This window comes from Copadichromis virginalis, linkage group LG14 (genome assembly GCF_057382275.1).
Source record: "Copadichromis virginalis isolate Kocher_CV1m ecotype Utaka linkage group LG14, C_Virginalis_male_GT1.1, whole genome shotgun sequence".
NCBI lineage: Eukaryota > Metazoa > Chordata > Actinopteri > Cichliformes > Cichlidae > Copadichromis > Copadichromis virginalis.
Genome location: NC_140631.1, coordinates 39,679,334 through 39,695,588, shown reverse-complemented (window position 1 = coordinate 39,695,588; position 16,255 = coordinate 39,679,334). Strand labels below are relative to the sequence as shown.

At 46.3% G+C, this 16,255-nt stretch overlaps 1 protein-coding gene across 1 annotated transcript in view; it reads left to right on the top strand.

The window, feature by feature from the left end:
- The first annotated feature begins 471 nt into the window (after window positions 1-471).
- Window positions 472-16,255, top strand: part of LOC146694637 (SPARC-related modular calcium-binding protein 1-like) — a 31,046-nt gene continuing 15,262 nt past the window's right edge. Inside the window, exon 1 of the mRNA XM_085430900.1 lies at window positions 472-823. Coding sequence (XP_085287026.1) covers window positions 743-823 — 81 coding nt within the window. The 5' untranslated portion in view covers window positions 472-742. The remainder of the gene's footprint in view (window positions 824-16,255) is intronic.

Genomic DNA, 16,255 nt, shown 5'->3' with positions numbered 1-16,255 from the left:
AAATCTTTTGTACCAGGAGGATATACAGGATTGTAAGTTAACTTGGGAAGAAATCTTTCTTTCACCGCTTTGTAGACCACTCTACCATTTCAATAATACATCTGTATGAGGGCACAGGGCTACACGGGAGCTTGAGAATCATACATAGCGCAAAAGTTTCTAATAAAATCTTTTAATCTAATTTAATTTTAATTTATTCATTTTAAATGCTGAAAATACCCCAGACCCCTTAACTTTAGAGGGGGCTTTGGGTTTTTCCTTTACTTTGTCTCTCCTTCGTGCACACAGATGTTCATGCAGTTGTAAAAATAAACACATTTTTCTTTTGTTTATTTGAGTCTAAATTGCTTTCTTGAGCTTTCAGAAGTGGCTCCAGGTGTTGTGAGAGAGACTGGACTGGATTTACAAGCGTGTAAGTTTGAGAGCTTTGTGCTTCACCCTTTGGATTGCGTTAGCGTTTTTGGCACGAGGAGAGCGGAAATGGGCAGTACACTTTGGGAAGCAGAGGGTCTCATGTGCGCGTGCTGAGCCACACTCCTCGGAGGAGCTCGCGACCACTTCGCAGCAGCATGAGGACGTGAGCAGGTCGGAAGGAGCGGCTCCTGAGTCCCGACGTGCCTCTTCTCTTCCTCCTCGATCACGCCAGCGCGCTCAAACTGTGGCCGGCCTCAGCTCTGAAACCTCTGCACACCAGAGAGCCAGCGGCGCGCGGCCGCTCCGCGTGTGCTCCTCCGTGGCAGCAATGATGCTCGCGCTCACCTTCACCTGCCGCGCGCTGCTCCTCTTCTTGCTCTCGGAGTCGGTTCAGACCGACAAGACGGCGGTAAGACCCGAACTCTCATTTCTCTGGCAGTTCTGTAACAGCAGCGGTGCAGGCGCAAACATGTCTGGAAAAATAAGGTTTCGCTTTATCGAAGCGCGTTCACGGGTCACTCTAACGTTCCTGATTGGACACAGCGGTTAATGCGTTACTGGACTAATGGACCTGACCACAGTTATAATAATGTGTTGTTCTGTTCTGCTTAGACTTTCCTGTACATTCGTGTCTGTCTTGTCTTCGATCCTCAAACTAGTAACTGTAACCTAGTTTAGAATAAGTGGGTTAGTTTACTTAACTTTGTTAAACTTTTACACATTTGGACAAAAACAGTTTCCCGTAAACAGAAACAAAATCTAAAGGTGTATTTTTTGAGAGTATTTTTTATTTTGAGTATTTTTGAGAAAAATTAACCAAAACTGCAGTAACGTTATGTCTGTCTAAGAGCTACCAAAGTGAGTTGTATCACATAAACAACACACGTTAAAGATGAAAAGTGAACAAAACTAGCCGCACAGCAGGATTTCATGTGATGTTATGATACAGTCAGATCCCGCAGATTTTAAATAGGATCTAAAGAGGAAAATGTATAAATTTATAATTGATGCACATTTAAGCAGATCACTTCCACCTTACAAGACTCACAAAGTAACCTTATATTAGACAGAATTATCTGCTCTTCACAGGTGAATGCAAAGGACAGAAAACAGATCAAGTGCAGTCATATAAATATCTTTCAATCATAATCAATGACATACTCAATTTTCATGAGAATTGCAAATCGGTCTGCAAAAAGGTCGCCGCGCCTTTACAGCCTCAGGAAACTCGATCATTTTCACACTGACTGAACAATTTGAATTTTCTTTTATCGTTCTTATATTCAGTCTGCTTTATCTTTTTGCTTGGTGGCATGGTTCGGTCAGACCTGAATCGGATAGTGAGATGCTCCAGTCGTCTGATAGGCGAGTCACAGCCCTGTTTAGCCTCCCTGTACTCTAAACGGGTACGACAGATGGCTTTATCAATTCTGAATAATGGTTCCCATCTTCTACGGGGTGAATTTTTCTTTTTAAATTAAAGAAAAAGTTTCTTTTATCTTTTATACTTACCAAATATGTGTCTATCAGGTTTAAATAGGTGTGTGTGTTAGTGAAGGGCTGCCAAATGCTATCATATATCAAGAAAATTTGCCTACGGGTATAAATAAAGTAACCTTGAAGGAGGGCAGGACAGCAGATCATGTCCATGATGCACACTTTATTAGCTACACCAGGCTAGTACTGGGTTTGGTCCATATTGACATGGCACAGTGAGCTTGTTGTCATGTTCAAGAAACCTGTGTTTTATGGCATGGTGTGTTATCCTTAAGTAGCTGTCAGAAGATTTTATCTGGTCGTAAATGGATGGAAATGGTCAGCAGCAACACTCAGGTAGCACTAAGGACCCTGAAGTGTGCCGTGAAAACATCCCCCACACCATTACACCTTTGCCACCAGCCTGAACTATTGATATGAAGCAGCTTTCCTTTTGTTTATTGTTGACCCTACCATCTGAATGTTGCAGTAGAAATTGAGACCCAACAGATCAGATGACATTTTCCAGTCTTCTGTTCTTCTGGAGAGTTTTCTGTTCTTAGCTGGCAGGAGTGACGTCTGCTGCTTTAAGGTCCGATGTACTGAGTCTTCAGAGCTGCTCTTCTGCACACCTTGATTGTAACGACTGGGTGACTTTGAGTTACTGTTGATCTGAGCTTCCTATCAGCTCAGATCGCTCTGATCATTCTCCTCAAACGTCTGTCTTCAAAAAAGTGCATCACTGGATGTTTTCTCTTTTTTGGATGATTCTTGTTCATGTTTGTTCCTTTTGTGAAAGGTCTGTGAAATTAATTCATCATCAGGTGGAAAAACAGTCATTATTTCAGATATGTTTGTAAGGTACCGGTAGTTACTCAGTATCTAACCCAGACTCTGGCCTAAAAACCTTTAAAGTTAAAAGTTTATCAAGGTAATAGGTACAAGCCATTTTTAAAAACGTGCATTTATGAGGCATTTAATAGGCCATTACATTTGATATGAAAGAGGATTGACTATATTCCATAAAAGTTGTTGGCGAGCTTCTTGGAAAATTGCAGGTCTTGGGTGGAACAATAGTATTAAAGACTTTAGTTTTATTGCTTTTGAACTACTAGCCTTGAGTTTTATTCACATTTGTATGTTTCATGCAGATACCAACAACCGTAAGATTTAGTTTGATTTGTTGGACTTTAACAGAAAATATCTGCATGTATACTCACAAATTAGCTGCTTTTGTGAAAGAGTATCATTCCTCTAAAGTGTAAAGGTTAGTTTTCTCAAAGAAAAGTAAACCAAAGTCGACCCCTTTACACCAAAATTCTACCCAAGCTTAAATCTTCCAGGAGGACCAAGTTAAAAAAACACAAACGGAGCTGCAGCGGCAACAGCGCTTTTAGTGTGGGTAAGAAAAAAAATCTTGCAGCTGCTAAATGTTAAAAAGTGTTTTATCTGTGTAATTGAGTATTACTGTTCAGGGACTGGCCACTAACAGCAATGCCACAGTGGGTCTAAACTGTCTGGTTTTATCATCTTCATAATCACTTTAGTCAAAGCGAGCAGTCGTGACACGGCCTCAGAGGAGCGTTTGTATTATTCTCTTTATTCTGGCCCACACGATGTTTATATTCAGCACAAAGACATTCATTAATCGGGTTGATTTAGTAGTTGTCCAGGGTTTGTGAGAGCTCCCTGGAGAGCAGGAGGGTAGGACCAGCCAGCAGGACCACAACACACACACACACACACACACACACACACACTGCGCTGCGCTGCCAGGCAAATATTTAAGCTGCTACTCATGGGAGATAGACAGGTGTGTGTGTGAGAGAGAGAGAATGAAAGACAGCCCCAGTAATCCTGCCATATATTTTACAGTGTGCTAGACAAATATCAGCTATACACTGTGAGTGCGTGTATAAATATTATAGAACATGAAATATGGCACGCTGACTAAAGTCACTGCACACTGCCAGAGGCACTCTGAATAGAAATACTTCAGTGCTAACATGGGGGGGGGGGGTAAAAAACAGAGCAACAGTGTTACGTTCTTAAAAACTACTATTTGGAATAAAGAAATAATGCAAGAGGCCAGCTGGAAGTTTACCTGAAAATACCATTTCAATGTTTCTGACTACTGGTATTCCTTTTCAGCTCAGTACAATTCAGTTTTACTTATATAGACTCACACACCAGTCATTTAATACACCAGTATTGGAGAGAGAACCTCAGGAGATCTCCAGTGAGAAGCACTTTTCTATTTCAACTGGTTGAAAGTGGAGATAGAGAAGAAGTGCAGAGAGAGATTAAAAACAACAAACGGCTTCGTTTTCAGGAGTGAAATAAAAAACAGATTGGCACTGATGGCCTCTTTCCAGATGTGCAAACTGCCAATTCCATGCACGCCTTTTAAACCGAGCACTGATAACGAGCCACATGATCCCTCTTCTCTTTGGGCCAGAGGACACGGTGTCCATGTGTAGCAGATGTGAAATGGTCGACTGCGTTGTGACAACAGACACGGACTGGCTGGAAACAGGGTTTATTCCTATAAAACAGAGTGCAGCAGCAAAATCAGTGTCACACAGCGGCAGCAGGCTTCTCCTCACCCAGTGTGGAGTCCGTACAGCTCTGCTTGCATCATATAAAAGAAAATACAACTTATCAAAATAATAATTTTCACAACCGCCACTTCAAAATCAAATATTACAGTGGGGTAAAACAGAGACAATTATGGAATCACTAACAATAACGTATAACATTCAAATTCCCATTAAAATAGGTCAATTGCATAATACATATTCAAACAACTTTTTAACTCTTCCCAACATGGCTGAAGATACTGCTCAGAGCACAGCCTCGGGACATGAGCTCATTATACACATAAAACAAAAACTACACATTTACACATACCTATAAAACAGAGTGCAGCAGCAAAATCAGTGTCACACAGCGGCAGCAGGCTTCTCCTCACCCTGTTTAACACAAGTCAGTTCCACACAAACGGATGATACAACAGATAAAGCGCAGTTCCAAATATCATTTTTCTCACTCAAAGCGATTGAAAACACTTTGAGAGCTTTTAACCCTAGGAGCCAATACTTAACAAAGACAAATACACCGAATTTATATGGATAATTTAGTACAGGGAGAAGAGCTACAGAAAGCGTGCCTCACCAGTGTGGAGTCCGTACAGCTCTGGCTAGGAAACCCCACACCCGCAATGTGGCCGCAGGTGGCGTTACACTGATTAATGTCCCACTTCAACAATGACACACGGGACCTCAGTTCCACAAAAAATAAAGTTCACACAATAAAAAAGTATAACCTATGTACAATACAGTTTTGAGAATGTTCACAATTCGTACATTATATCTCAGCTACATACTCCCCCCTGAACTTCTCAAAACCCGTTAGGTAAGGGTGAGCAACTGAGCGTCACATATAACATTTCGTAACTGTCAATGATCTGGAAATTCACTACCCGGTGATACGTGCAACAAATATGTTTCCCAACTCATGGGGAGAGTAAACAGAAGAAAGTTGGCCAGACCCCCTAATGTTTACTCGCAAGAGAAAGTGCCTTATACACTATCCTGAACAAACAACACGGTAACAGCTACTATATGATGAATAGTACTCTGAGCTGAAGACAATCTCAAAATAGGTGTTAACATCTGACATGAAAATCACCCAACATATAAAACAAGTAGCCCTCACAGAAACAAGTTCTTGGCAAAGCTGCTCACTACATTGCCTGTTTGTAGGTTTCTTTGCTTCATTAACCTATTCACAGGCTTCACTATTCGACCCACTCTCGTCCTGATCTGGCCTGCTGCATTACTTGGGGGTACACCACCATGCTTCACGAGGCTCCCAACCTCGCTGACTGGCTGACTTTCAGGGTAACTGATACTTGGTAGTGCAAGCCCTGCTGTTGTTGTCATCATCTACTTCAGGGTAAGCAGCTACTTCACTACTGGCACTGTCACTGTCCTGATGCTCCTCATCATCCAACTGCGCACAGACACTGTCTCCAATACTGTCACACTCTTGGGGTCCTCTAGGAGCCGGGACACAGTCATCCGTCATCTGAGCCACCCAACGGGCTGTGCGTTCAGTACAATCGTCCTCAGGATCAGCGACAGGGGATTCTCCATCAGATTGACTCTGCTCCTGGCCGAGTTCTGATTCACTGGCAAAAGACATCTCTGGTTCGCCCTCGGACTCTATGGGCAGGAAATTAGCCTGCAAAAGCAAGTTCCTATGGACAACTTTCTCCTGTCCACTCTTGACGTTCCTGATGCGATACGTGTGGCATGTGGGGTTCTTGGAGATCACAGTGTAGATGGTCGACTCCCACCTATCAGCTAACTTCCTACGACCCCGTTCGCCCTTGTTTGCCAAAAGGACACGATCTCCTTCCTCAATGTCAACACCTTTCTGCTTTTTGTTGTACAGGTCTGCTTGACGCTGCTGACTAGCTCCGGTGTTAGTCTGGGCCAATGCGAGTGCTTCTCTGAGGTCATTTCTCATCCTTTTTACATAACTGTCATAGTCTGTTACATCATTGTCCCTTGCAACATTGTGAAACATGACATCCACTGGTAACCTGGGGATACGCCCGTACATTAGGAAGAACGGTGCGTAACCAGTGGACTCATGAGCGGTGCAGTTGTAGACAAAGGTCAATGTCTGCAACATCTGAGGCCACTTGTGCTTCTCCCTCGGAGGTAGGGCTCTGATCATATTTCCCAAGGTCCTGTTAAACCTTTCGGTGTGACCGTTACCCATAGGGTGGTAAGGTGTCGTTCTTGACTTCTGCACCCCGGCCACTTGCAGCAGCTCTTGGATCAACTCACTCTCAAAATTGGCGCCCTGGTCTGAATGGATCCTTTGAGGGAAGCCATAGACACAGAAATATCTGTCCCACAACTGGCGCGCAACTTGTTTTGCTGTCTGATCTGAGCACTGGAAAGCATGGGCCATCTTGGTGAAATGGTCAGTCACTACTAGAACATCCACACTCTTGCCCCTGTGATCCTCTGCGGACCAGAAGTCTATGCAGACGAGCTCAAGAGGACCGGTAGTTTTAATGCTTTCAAGAGGAGCCCTCCCCTCAGGCTCGAGTGTTTTGCTGACAACACAACGTTTACAGCACTTGACATGCTCGCGAATGTCATGCTCCATGTTGATCCAGAAAAATCTCTGCCTGGCTAGGTACAGAGTTCTGCTTTGGCCCTGATGGCCAGCATCATCATGGACACCTGACAGGACTTGACTGATTAATGTGGATGGGGTCACGTACTGATGGCGCTTTTTGCCAGTGAGCAGGTCTTTGCTCACTCTGTACAGGATACCATCCAACACTTTCAACTTTTCCCACTGTTTCATCGTCTTTTGCGCTCTGTGCGACAGGTGAGCTCTTTCTCTACGTGATGGACGCCGACCACGTACGACGAACGGAATGACTTGCGACAGTGTCACATCTGCTCTCTGCTCCTCCTGTAGCTCCTGGAGCGAGAAGGCAGACAAGGTGTTCTGGCCTAGTGAGGGAAACCGATCTAGCTCTTGAGTCAACCAGGAGATTGCTCTCTGTTTTGAGCCTTGGTCCCACTCAGCGTGGCCTGCGAAGACTGCGGAAACTTCATCATTAGTCAGGGAACAACACCCTAGGCTCTCTGCAGGGGCCAAACACTCAACACTTTGGTGGTTGGCACTGAGCCTGAATGCATCCTGAACCGAGATTTCTTTGACCTGTTGCGACTCCTCTAACAGGGTTGCATAGGGTTCAGTCATGAGTCTCTGACTAACACGGTTGTGAACGAATGGCTGCCTGCTCAGTGCATCTGCAACGACATTTTTACTGCCAGGAATGTACTTGATGCTGAAGTCGTAGGGGGACAGCTTTGACACCCACCTCTGTTCACATGCATCAAGCTTGGGCTTCGTGAGAATATATGTTAGGGGGTTATTGTCTGTCCAGACGGTAAAGCTATGCCCCTTCAACCAGTGGCTGAATTTGTCACAGACAGACCACTTTAGCGCCAGAAACTCAAGGCGATGGGCGGGATAGTTTCTCTGTGCACGGGCGAGGGCCTTGCTGGCAAATGCAACGGGACGTGCTTTACTCTCGCCCTCTTGGACTTGTGACAGCACAGCACCCAAGCCGTCCTGTGAAGCGTCTGTCGACAAGATAAATGGTTTGTTGAAATCAGGGTGAGCAAGCACAACTGAGTCAAGGAGTGCAGCCTTCAAGCGTTCAAACGAGTCAACATGCTCCTTCTTCCAATCACTTGGGCTGAGCCTCCGGAAAGAAGCAGCACCTCGGGTATTTACTTTCTTTCCTTTAGGAGCGGCAGTCAGGGTAAAAAGGGGTCTGGCAATCTTAGAACAGTCCTGTATGAAGTGTTGGTAATACATTACCATACCCAGAAACGACTTTATCTTCTTCTGGGATGGCGTAACCCCGTCCTCCATCATGAGATCAGCCTCTGAGATAGCGGTGATCGCCTTAACCTTGTCAGGATCGGTCGAAACCCCGCCTTCAGTCACAACATGGCCCAGAAATCTCACACTCCTTCGGAGCAGATGACATTTTTTGGGGGCCAGCTTCAGTCCATGGGCACGTAGTCTGCTAAACACAATCTCCAACCTCCTGAGAGCCTCTGCTTCATTGGGTGCATAAACAAGCAGGTCGTCCAGGTAGCACAGCAGGGTTAGGAAATTCTGGTCGCCAAATATGCCCATCATGAGACGCATGAAGCTCGCCGGGCTGTTGCACAGGCCTTGGGGGAGTCTGTTAAACTCGTAGAGCCCCATTGGTGTTGTGAAGGCCGTTAGCTTTTTGTCCTCCTCTGCCATCTCAATATTGTAGAAGCCAGAGGTGAGATCCATGGCACTGAAAATTGCGTTACCTCCCAGGGCTGCCAGACAGTCTGACTGGTGGGGCAAGGGATGGGCATCCTTGACTGTGCGTGCGTTCAACCAGCGGTAGTCCACGCATATTCTGAGATCTCCATTCTTCTTCCACACCAGTACCAGTGGGGACGCCCACTCACTGTTGGATTTGCGGATCAGCTCTCGCTCCTCCATCTCTGTGAGCACCTGTCGCAACTTGTGGTACTGCCCTGGAGGGACGCGCCGATAGGGAAGTCTGAACGGCCTGTCGTCAGACAGATGGATGCGATGGACAAAATCCTTTGCCAGTCCACAGTCCAGCTTACCCTTGGAAAAGACATCCTCATACCTGTGGATCAGTTGCAGTACCTGAGCCTTCCAGTGGTCTGAGACTTCACAAGAGTCGAGGTCTAGGTCCTCCAACCCCATCTTCTGCAAGCTGTCACGCAGGCTAGGGCAGGAGGGAGGGCTACTCTGTGCGTCGCTACACACTGTCTGGCTCTGGACCCTAAGGGTCTCACTTGGGTTTTGGTCAGAAGCCACTTCGAGATCTTCAACAGCTACACAAGCGGAAGCATCTGCTACCTTAGCGTTTCGTCTCAATGTGATAGGCTTATCACATGTGTTCAGGATTCGAACAGGGACCCACCTATCGCCACTCATAGAAACCAGTTCTACAGACAATGACACCTTTTTTATGAGTTTGCGATTTTGGTGGTTCAACCAGAATGGCGCTGCCCTCGGAAAGGGGTGATGACGCTGGCAGTCTGCCCCATACAAGGTGCTCTTGCTTGGGGAGTAGAGTCACTGCCTGAGCTAGTTTGACAGTGCCAATGACATCTGGCATTTTGTCACCCCTCCACCGGTTAATGCCAGACAGCATATTCAGAAACTGCACTATTTCAGGCGCTTCTGCTGATTCGGGTTTGCTCAGGACTTGCCAGAAATGGGGGGACAGCCTGAAGTGTCTGAGGAGGTGTTTGATAACATTTGTCCCTAAAATCAACTGATCTTTCTGACCGGGGACCACTAGGGCAGGCACTCTGAACGTACAATCATACACTTCCATTTTCAACTCGCATATACTCTTGGGTTTAACCTGAACTCCACCACAGCCCACTAGCACAATGTCGGTACGAGTGTCGCTTAATTCCAATGCGACCCCAGCGCTCTTTAACTCTCGCTCCGCCTCTTCGCTCAAGGTACACGCCATGGAACCTGTATCAAGAAGGGCCTGCAAAGAGACTTTGTCATTCACCAATGCATTCGTGTAAAATAGGCTGTCTGCCTCATCAAGTCTTACTATATTCTGGGAAAGTACAACAGTACCAGGTGGGGCACACTTCAGGCTTTCTTTGTATACAGTCTGTATGTCATCACTGGGATTGAGGGTTTCACACTCTTCGCTCACACTGTCCCCTCTCAAGTGCAAGCACCCTAGTTTCCCTGGGGATTATTTTGCTGGGTAATGGGCTCAGCTGCTCTGGGGCAGTCTTTCCTCTGATGCCCAACCTCCAGGCAACCTAGACATCTCCTCTCTCTCATGCAGTGAGTGCGCGTGGAATGTGAGCTATTGCCACAAACCTGGCACGAAGGGAACCTGGCTGAGGCTAGAGGCTGTGGTCTAATTACGGGGTGGACAGGCTGGTTGGAGCGCTCTAACACCCTCTCCAGCATACTGAGCACGCGGTCTAGAGCACTTGGGTCTGAAGCGGCAGCTCCAGCAGCCTTACCCGGGCTGTCCTGGGAACATTTTACTGTACCTACTTGGGCATGGTTCAGTTCAAACTCAGGCGACTCAGGTTGTCGCAGTGGCCACGAGGAGGGGATGGGGTATGGCAGAGCCCAGGCTCTTCTTTTTTGCATGACACTCTCTTTGGTGTTCATCAATGGCTTCCTGAACCTCCATTACTGTCCATTTACTGATGGGCTTACATTTGAAAACACAGGCGAGGCTGGGATCAGGACAATTTCTGATAAACATCATGGCTATCTCTGCCTCCATGTTCTCCATTTTGCCTCCCTGACGCTGTAAATGCTTGTCAGCTGCCTCAGCAGCGATATTAAGCCTCACCCAATAGTCTACTGGGGTCTCTTTTGCAACTGCTTGGGTGGCATAGAAGTCAGCCAGTGGTTGACAGGAGCCAGGACTATCACTAAAATAACGCCTGAGTATGGCATAGATGGTCTCAGGGTTGGTCACTACACCAGAACATGAGTTACTTTTCAAACCCACCTTAACAATGTTTTTAGCTCTGCCGAGGAGGTGGTTTAAGACTTCATCCACCTGCACGGCTCTAGACAACCCTCTCTTCTCTAAGTACACTTCCATCATGTCTATCCACTCATGAACAGAGTACTTATCCGCATCATCACCTCTGTACATAGGTGGGTCTTTGATATCTTGTCGGACCACTAAGTTCACTTTGGAGAGGTCGAGAGTGGTGTCAGGGCTCTTAACTTTGGGGGACTCGGCTGGAGCTGTCTGGTTTGGACCAAGTGGGACTTGACTGGATAGTAGCCGGCTAGCGATTGATTCACCTATCTGGGTTCCCAATTCACCAATGAGCTCACGTAGCTCTTTGTGTGTGCTGTCGTCGCTCAAAGCAGGGGTTGAGGACTGGCGCTCATGAGCTTTATTTCGAATAATGTCATCTGACTCTGCTGGCTCATCACGCGACATTATAGACCTGTCTCTCACTTCATCTGCCCCAGACAGTCTCCAACCTCTCCCAGCGACTGGCGTGAAAAGGTTAAAGGAGTCTTGGCCCCTACCAGCCATGTTGCTTACAGGAGGTTAGCAATAACTACAAAGGGGATCAGAAACAAAAGGAATACAAAAATACCTATCACTCAGAAAAATACAACACAAGTAAACACGGCTCAGTTAGACTCTAACAGGTGTAACTGGGAGAAATGCCTACTAACAGAACACTGGAAATTTTTTGCTGACCCACAGAATAATTTTACTTATATTACAGGTGTCGGAAGTGTTCAGCTCAACCTCAGCGATCGGCAGCGGCTGATCAGATGCATCCGGGTCACGGCACCACTTTTATGTAGCAGATGTGAAATGGTCGACTGCGTTGTGACAACAGACACGGACTGGCTGGAAACAGGGTTTATTCCTATAAAACAGAGTGCAGCAGCAAAATCAGTGTCACACAGCGGCAGCAGGCTTCTCCTCACCCAGTGTGGAGTCCGTACAGCTCTGCTTGCATCATATAAAAGAAAATACAACTTATCAAAATAATAATTTTCACAACCGCCACTTCAAAATCAAATATTACAGTGGGGTAAAACAGAGACAATTATGGAATCACTAACAATAACGTATAACATTCAAATTCCCATTAAAATAGGTCAATTGCATAATACATATTCAAACAACTTTTTAACTCTTCCCAACATGGCTGAAGATACTGCTCAGAGCACAGCCTCGGGACATGAGCTCATTATACACATAAAACAAAAACTACACATTTACACATACCTATAAAACAGAGTGCAGCAGCAAAATCAGTGTCACACAGCGGCAGCAGGCTTCTCCTCACCCTGTTTAACACAAGTCAGTTCCACACAAACGGATGATACAACAGATAAAGCGCAGTTCCAAATATCATTTTTCTCACTCAAAGCGATTGAAAACACTTTGAGAGCTTTTAACCCTAGGAGCCAATACTTAACAAAGACAAATACACCGAATTTATATGGATAATTTAGTACAGGGAGAAGAGCTACAGAAAGCGTGCCTCACCAGTGTGGAGTCCGTACAGCTCTGGCTAGGAAACCCCACACCCGCAATGTGGCCGCAGGTGGCGTTACACTGATTAATGTCCCACTTCAACAATGACACACGGGACCTCAGTTCCACAAAAAATAAAGTTCACACAATAAAAAAGTATAACCTATGTACAATACAGTTTTGAGAATGTTCACAATTCGTACATTATATCTCAGCTACACATGTTTCAAAAGAAAACAAAAACCTGTTTGATTATTCTGAACAGTTTTCCACTTTGCCTGAGTCCATTTGAAATGAGCTTTGGTCCAGCAGTGTTTCTGGATCATGTGCACGTACGGCTTCTTTGCACGGCAGAGCGCTACCCTGCATGTGTGGATGGAGAGGTGCACTGCAGATGATAAACATTCAAGCCTTCATAGTTTTACATTGGGAAGCAATGTTTTGAAATTGTTCCTCAATTTTTAGATGTGTTTTTTGTCGACTGGTCAATCTCTGTCCATGTTTACGTCTGAGAAACCCTGCCTCTCTGTGATGCTCTTTTTATAACCACTAATTTTACTGATGGGGTCATAATTAACCTAATTAGTTATAAAATGTCTCAGTTTAAACATTTGATATGCTTTTTATTTTTAGTCATGTTTATGAGATTTGCAGATCATTACATTTACATTTTACAAAGCGTCCAAACTTTTTTTGGAATTGGGGGGCTTGGGTCCTGGTTGGTGTGTTGCCGGGGTTGTGGGCGGGTGGGTGTATGGGGCCCCAGCCCTGGCACAGGGTGCTGCCAGTGCATCGAGCCACATGGGGGGCTCTTCAACTGGTGGGGGAGGCTGTTACATCTTGCAGAAGCTTTCCTCTCTTCAGGAACTCTCTCTGCAGGAGGGGGGAGATACAGGAGAGGTGGAGGAAAATCTCAGCCTGGGCGTCTATTGTCTTGTGTAGTCTGGAAGATGAGTGAATGACGGGGTGGGTGCAGTTTTCTATGTGGTGGGGTCGGGTGGGCTGTCCCGGGCTCTGGGGCCGGGCAGCGCTGCTGAACTGGGCCCCGGTCCGGATGGGCCTGGGCCCCCTTTCCCTGGTGGGTTGCGGAGTATGGGGGTGTCACTTGCCCCTCCCTTCCTTCCCTCCCTCCCCATCTCCAGCTGCCTCCCTCTTCCTGCTGCACCACAATCACCCACACATGCAGGGCCTTGGGGTAAAGGTGTGTCACCAGGGTGCAGGGGAGGCATCCCCCCCTCTGTCCCCTTCTGGCTTCTTGTGCCTCAATTTTATCCCACAACTTAGACATTCACATTACTCACACTCTCATTACACATACATATAGGATCTTGGGGGTGGGCACGCTACACGGAATCCAAAAGACCATCAGGGTGTACACCTCACCCCTGGCGTGGTTGCCCACCTCTCAATTTTAAATACACGTAGACATTGAGGGCTAGCAGGAGGGACCATGTGCTTACCTGCTGCTCTCTGGCAGGTAGCTCCATGCCCTCCTGGGGTTTAAATGCACCTTAGAACACACATGCATCAACACTACATATGAGCAGGCGGAGGGAGGTTTGGAGTCTTCACACACCCCCGTTCTCTGCAGCCTGTTGGAGCGGGGGGGCTAGGAGGAGGAGTTGGCCGTCCGATTGGGGTCTGGAATGTGGGGCCTCCCTGCTGCTGCGGAGTCGGGGCGGTCTGCTTCTCTCCACACCAGGGAAAAGGGTAACACCACCTGGGTCTGGGTGCAGTTTGCCCCTTCAGGGGCAAGGGTACCTACCCGGGGCTTAGAGTACGCTTGGGGAGTGTGATCGTGTGTACAGCGTCTCTTTGTGTCTGTCTCCACGTTGGTTGAGTGTGGAGTAAGTGTATATGAGAGCATGAGGGTGGGAATGGATGTTTGTATCTGTGTGTGTCTGTATGTCTGTGTCTATATGTCAGGTTGGGTATCAGACGCCACCTCTCTGGGGACACCTCAGGCCCTCCAAGGTTTGGAGTCCTATCTCCCCCCACCACTCCCCCTTCCAGTGGCAGACGCCCTCAGACATCGGTGCGTTGGTGGTTCTTTGTGTCCAGGGGTGGGCGTCCAGGTGCACACCGGCTCACTCCTGGTGGCTGCTTGTCGGGGCCTGGAGCCTGGGGCTCGCTTGGGCCCCTTCGGGGGTGGGGTGCCCTCAACGTCTCGGCCTGGGGCTCACGAGCACGTCACTGCAACCCCCCCCCCCCCCCCTGGCTTCTGCTCCCCAGCTGCTGAGTGAGCCCTCATCTGGGACTCTCCTCAGCTCTTTCCGGGACAGTGGCGCAGCTGCCCCTCTGTTGGTCTTCCTTGGTCTCTTGTGTTCTGGGGGCCTCTGGATGTCTGGAGTTTTGATCTCCTCCATACCTGCTTCATGTCCTGGAGGACGGGGCTGTGGCCCCCCCACACCCTCTAGCAGATCATTACATGAAGGAACCTTTTAAAAACAAGCGCGTCCATGCTCACAGGTGTACACACGGGTGATCACACACACAAACTACACCCTTTTTGGCTCCTACCTCAAAGCACACTGTGTTCTGTTGATCTTATGTGCTGCACAATAATGTTTAATATTTAGATCATCGTGATGTTGTTTATTATGTTGCTCTTTTTTTTTTCTTCTGCTTGTTTTCTCTTTTTTCTTTCTCAACAGGTGATCCAGGTGATTGATATATTTATTTTTTGTCTGCTTATTTTGTTGTTTTGTTTTTTGCCCTTTATCCCCGTTCCTCTTCTCTGCTGTTTTTCTTTCCCTCTTTCTTTTCCCCAGTCAAGTCTGTCCCGTATTTAGCAAGTGAAAATAAAATAAACAATAAAAGGTGAATCAAATAGACCATTATGGCAAGGCTGGGATGGTCCATGTGGTAAAGTAAATCCGTTGGGCATCTTTCTTCGCCTTTAGACAATAATTCTGATGCAAAAGAGCCAAACGGGACAGGCAAAAGAAGAAAAAAAAAAGGAATTGGGGTTGTGATGTCTCAAGAAATCAAAAATGTCTCTTCCAGTTATAAAGAATTAAAACTACATTGTTAATAATAGCATCAATAAAATAACTTTTAACATTGTATATTGTTTTAGGTTTCCCACTGTTGCCTGAATGCATCGTCATAATAGAGTTTTAAAAAATATCTCTGCATTTGTAAAGCTTCTGTCTTCTTTCTGCTCGCTGTTTCCTGCTGGACTGGATAGAAGACTGTACCATAAAAACCCTGACAGTGTTTGACAGCAGCCTGGCCTCTGAGTGAGCCCCTGGCATGCTGTAAAATCCTGACAGAGGCTGTAGTTGTAGTTGGTGAATGATGAATGATGACAAGAAGTGATGTCCCTGCAGCTCAGGCTGGAAGATGCTGAACTTGACCCACAACATCTCCTGTGGGAGTCCAGCTGTCCCGTACCTCCTTCTGTTTTTTGTTTTTTTTTTTTGTATTAGTGCTTTTTACGAGGGACATAATATCTTTATAAATAAGATCTCTATGTTGAGATAATGTGTTTGGATTTTACAGTATTAGGGCCATAACCAGATCCAAAAATTCACAAAGACATCAAAGGAAATTCGTACATAAACTAAACGGTCAAAGGTCTTTTACTTCTTAACGAGATGTCCTACACGATCACTGAACGAGAGTATGTGCAAGAAGAAAATTCTCCATTTTGGAATCAGTTTTATTAAAGTCTGCAGGGCGTCCTACTTGCAGAACTGTAATGAAAATGTAGTATGTTGC